This window comes from Oratosquilla oratoria, chromosome 29, assembly GCF_046742065.1.
Source record: "Oratosquilla oratoria isolate Oo_2021 chromosome 29, ASM4674206v1, whole genome shotgun sequence".
NCBI lineage: Eukaryota > Metazoa > Arthropoda > Malacostraca > Stomatopoda > Squillidae > Oratosquilla > Oratosquilla oratoria.
Window position 1 is genome coordinate 3,850,720 of NC_134805.1, and position 5,000 is coordinate 3,855,719.

The 5,000-nt window shown below is 40.7% G+C and overlaps 1 protein-coding gene across 4 annotated transcripts in view; it reads right to left on the reverse strand.

The window, feature by feature from the left end:
* Nucleotides 1-5,000, reverse strand: part of LOC143040582 (uncharacterized) — a 395,322-nt gene that overhangs the window by 16,455 nt on the left and 373,867 nt on the right. For 3 of the 4 annotated variants that reach the window (XM_076211663.1, XM_076211662.1, XM_076211664.1), the window contains exon 3: nucleotides 1,238-3,769. The exons of the other annotated variant lie outside the window; for it this stretch is intronic. In XM_076211663.1, coding sequence (XP_076067778.1) covers nucleotides 1,238-3,769 — 2,532 coding nt within the window. The remainder of the gene's footprint in view (nucleotides 1-1,237; nucleotides 3,770-5,000) is intronic. 4 annotated transcript variants of the gene reach the window in all.

Consider the following 5,000-nt stretch of genomic DNA (forward strand, 5'->3'; position numbering starts at 1 on the left):
TCATGTGTCCAAACCAAATCAATACTCTTTCATCAACCCTGTCTCCCAACTCCCTTTCCACTCCCTCTCTCCTCCGCACCTCCCCGTTTCTCACTGAATCCAGCTTAGTAACCCCTACCATAATTCTCAGGCACTTCATCTCAAACACATTCAAACTCCTTCTCTCTTCCTCACTTATGTTTCATGTTTCTGCCCCATACAGTGCTGCCGGCACAATCACTCTTTCATAGTATCTCCTCTTAGTATCCATTCCCGAATATATATTTCTCATTAAACTTTTTTAATCCCCCAAGACATTTATCTGTTTCTCTCAACCAAATTCTACCTCCACCTCCACTCCTCCCTTTCCCGCCACATTCATACACAAGTATAAAAAAATATCCACTTCCTCCAGTCTCTCTCCCTTAATACTCACTTCCTATTTGCTGCCACATTTTCTCCTTGCACATCTCATCACCTTAACTTTACTTTCACTTAAGCACTAATTTAAATCTATACAAAAAGCCTCTCTTTCCTCTACACTCTTCTCACTACCAGGCCCATATGTACTTACAAAAACCCACATCTCCCTTCCCATTTTCACCTTCATCCACATTAACCTTGAAGAAACCTCTTTCCACTCCACCACACGTTTACCTAGCTCTTCACTTACTAGTATAACTACCCCTTCTTTCCCTTGTCCTCTCTTCATTCCTGACACCCTCCCAACTACACTCCTAAACTCAAACTCACCCCTCGCTTTCAATTTAGTTTCACTCAATGCCAACACTTTCATCTTTTACTCACAAACATACTGCCTCTCTCTTCCCTTTCACTCTCATCTTTAACACTTCCACGCACATTAAAAGACCCAAACCTTAGGGTTCTGGTTGGAAAACTCCTTCCAAACCCTCCTATGCCTTTGCATTTTTTTTTTTAGTAATGTCCCTTTTGGTGGTACAGAGGGTAGGGGTCGGCGAAAAAAAGGAAATGAACATTCAGAAAAGTGATATAGGATAATATCAATAGTGGGGGACTTCATATCGGAGAGACAGTCATAAATTTATAAATTATTATCATTTCTCTATAAATAGAGATTTTCTCTTTCACAGAGAAAATTATTAATGGCTCTGGTACATAGACCCTAAAGTATCAGCTGCATGCTACTGAGAAGTTTTTAACACCACAGTAACATGCAGCCAATACCCCATATCAGAACAATATATTATTTCAAATATTTAAACGAAAGTTTTCGTACCCAATTCTGTGGAGTTATCAGCCTGTTAATTCTTTGTTTGAAGATTATTTTTCTTTGTTTGGTTATATGGGTCTCGCCGACTAGGTGATGGCCAGCCTCATCCAAGTTACTTAATGTTAAGTTGCAATGGCGACAATGGAAATCCCCTTTATCTAGAACCATGAGAACTCCATCTCGTATGGATTGCTGTAGTATTTGCTCAATTGGCGCCATTTTATAGTGATCAGGCAAGATACTTTTAGGTTGAGGATAGATCTGGGTGATTTCTGTTAACTTTGGAAGATCTCCAATGGCAATTGGATCATTTAAACGCCTGATAATTTTTTTCTCAGAGAAAGGGGAGGATTTGCCATGTCCATCTTGAAGGCCTTCCAAGTGATGTGTTGGGTCACTGTGAAAGTGTTTTTCAGCTGAATGGGAATATTGGGTCACACCCATTTTATTCAGAGGAGAGGATGTGTGACTCTGATCCCGGTAAGATAGTTGGAGGTTACAATCATCCAGAGAAGGCTCTACCTCTATTGATTTTTTGTTCAAAGTAGAGGAGGTTGATGATGTATATGGTGATTGTGGTTGCAGTGCCTGTGGAAGTAGATGATACGGCAGATTGTTTATTGGCTGCTGTTGTCGTCGTGTTTGTAACTGCTGTTGTTTTGATGGCTGTGACTGTAGCACTTGATGTGGTGATTTTAGTAATTCATATGGTTTTACCGGTATATATTGTTGCTTAGGATATGGAGGCTGTGAAGTTTGTAGTTGCTGTTGTAGTAGTTGTGCTTGTTTTTGGTTTGCTGGTTGCAAATCTAATTGTTGTGTATGTTGATGTTGTGGGAGATGCAACTGCTTTTGTGGCGGTCGTACTTGCTCTTGTTTTGGCAGTTGTAACTGCTGAAGCTGTGGATATGAATATTGTGATGTTTGTAGTTGTTGTGAATATCGATGTTGCTTTTGATGCGCTTGCCGCTGTGGATATTGAGCTGAATATACTTCATGTGATGGTTGAGTTTGACTGCATGTATGTACTATATCAAAAGAACTAGAAGACGAAATTGTTCTGTCGAGGACTGATGTGACTATGTTGGCTATGGTGACTGTGGCGGCTGTGGTAGCTATGGGGAAAGAATTGGCTGCATAAAGTGAAAGGTCTGAGGTGGCTGTGGAGGTTTTGGGGTCTGAAATGTTTGAGGTTGATACATTGGCAATAGGCACTTGCAGAGCTAAAGTTGCACTTGAAGAAGAAGGGCTAGGCCAAGTGGTGGCATCCAGGGTTTGGTGGAACTTTTCATCAGCAGTGATAAGGGAGAGAGGTTGTTGGGGTTTGTCGGTGAATAAAGGAAGTTGAGCTGGGAGAACAGATAGATGGGGATGTGGCTGCAGAGGGGATTGTGATGAAGAGGAAGGAGAGGAAGAGGTAGAGACAGGCTCCTTCGAGAAGACAGAGAGACCCAAAACATTCTTTGAGGTTGGACAACGGTCATCGTAGGAAGATGCTGAAGTATTGTTGGAGAAAATATTGGTTTCTTGATGAGGAGAGGACTTTGTGAAGAAAGTGGATTCTATCATTAGAGGATCTTGTGGTAAAGGAGAGAGTATTTCTGGCCTTTCCTTTGCCAAAGAAACAGAATGCTGGGGATAGAAGAGGGGATGAGCAGAGGAGATAATGCTTGTTTTTGGTGGTTGTGAGGAAGAAACCTGTAGTGAAGGTGGTGGAGGTAATGGAGTTGAGGGGACAGAAAAAAGGGTTGATGTTTGTGTTGATAGGGGAGAAGACTTAAGTTGTTTTGGAAGTGTTGGTGATTGTGGTTGTGATGGCGACGGTGAAGAGATATATGCGGGTGGTGGTGGTGAAGAAGAGTAAACCTCCAATGGTGGCGAAGTAAAGGTGTGGGTAGAAGGGAGAGATGGTGGAGAAGAACTGAAAGCCATATAAGGTATTAAGGGTAAAATAATGTTGGTGTCTTGTGATTGGAAAGTATTAGTTTTGGAGCTATCATATTGAGCATCATTAACTTTACATGGGTGACCTTCTGATGGGGGCAGTTTCGAAAAATCCCCTTGTGATGGGACAGAGTTCAAAGAGAATCCTTGTGACTGGACATTTTTAGACAGATCATCCAGTGCCGTTGGAGGGGAGGGTATCTCAATTGGTCCCGAATCGACTTTGTTCTTTGGCGCAAGATACATGGGAGGTATTGGTGTCACTTTAGTACAGGAAGTTGTAGAGTACGAAGCAGTAAGTTGTTGAAAAGGCCCTTGTAATCTCATAGGACCGGAAGAACTAAACAATGGTGGAAATGATGGCTCGTTAGTATGCAAATGCGAAGGTGGAGCAGAATGAGGATTATCATTTAGTAGAAGATGATTCATGTTAGGAGGTGATGGAGGAGCTCTGTTGGAGGAACTTAGGAGAGGTGGCGAGGCACTCTTGAAGAAACAAGGCGCTGGTACAGAACCAGAGAGAATCCTGGGTGCCAACACAAACTCCTTGGTAGTTCTGCTTTCTTTTGGCTCTCTGGCTTCACAGCTTGTGTCCTTTATGAGAAAAAAAAATGCAAAAAGTGAGAAAAAATATCAAGGAATAAATTGTAACTCAAAAAATAACAAAAGAGATGAATGGATAAGTTGAGGAAAAGGACAAAATAGGTTATTAAATACGATATACTTAGATGAATAAATGCATATATACATATATATGCATTTATTCATATAAGTATATCGTATTTATTTACCTATTTTGTCCTTTGTATGTATGTATATACCACATGAGTAAATATAGACATAAAAGTATAGGTATTATATTAATAAATCAGCAAATAATCTCATCACAAATAGGTAGTTATATATATAAATCAATGGTTACATGAATATATATGTTAATAGATATGTGAACAAATAAATATACAGATAAACAAAGCAAATAATATATGTGAATAAATAAATGAACATATAAGTAGATAAACAAACAAGTATTTGGTGAAGAACAGTGTGGGTTTAGGACAGGTAGGGGTTGTGTAGATCAGAATTGTGGTAAGACAGATATGTGAGAAAGCTATTGGAAAAGGTAAGGATGTATTTTGGGCGTTTATGGATCTCGAAGAGGCTTATGACAGGGTAGACAGGAAGGCACTGTAGCAGGTTTTGCAGATATATGGGATACGAGGAAAGCTGTTAAGAGCAGTCAAGAGTTTTTACACGAGAGTAGTAGAGCTTGTGCTACGATTAGAAATGGAGAGAGTGAGTGGTTTGAGGTAAAGGTGGGACTTCATCAACCATGTGTTATGTCGCCCTGGCTGTTCAATTTACACATGTATAGGGTGGTGCGAGAGATGCATGCAAGGGTAGTGGGTCGGGGATTGGAGATGGTTAAAGAAAATGTAGAAAAGTAGGAGATAAGCCAGTTATTGTTTACTGACGACACTGCTCAATCAGAGGAGGGATTGAGGAAGTTAGTGACAGAGTTTGGGAGGGTGTGCGAAAGAAGGAAGTTGAAGATAGATGTGGGTAAATGTAAGGTGATGAGATTTACTAGGGGAGAGAGTAGCAGCAGGCTGGAAGTGAGTATTAAGGGTGAGAGACTGGAGGTAGTGGACAGTTTTAGATACTTGGGTGCGAATGTGGCAGGAAAAGGAGGAGTGGGGTGGAGGTAGAATGTAGATTGAGAGAGGGATTAAAAAGTGTGATTAGAAATAGACATCTGGGAATGGATGCTAAGAGGATATTGTATGAAGGAGTAATTGTGCCAACAGTACTGTACGGGGCAAAA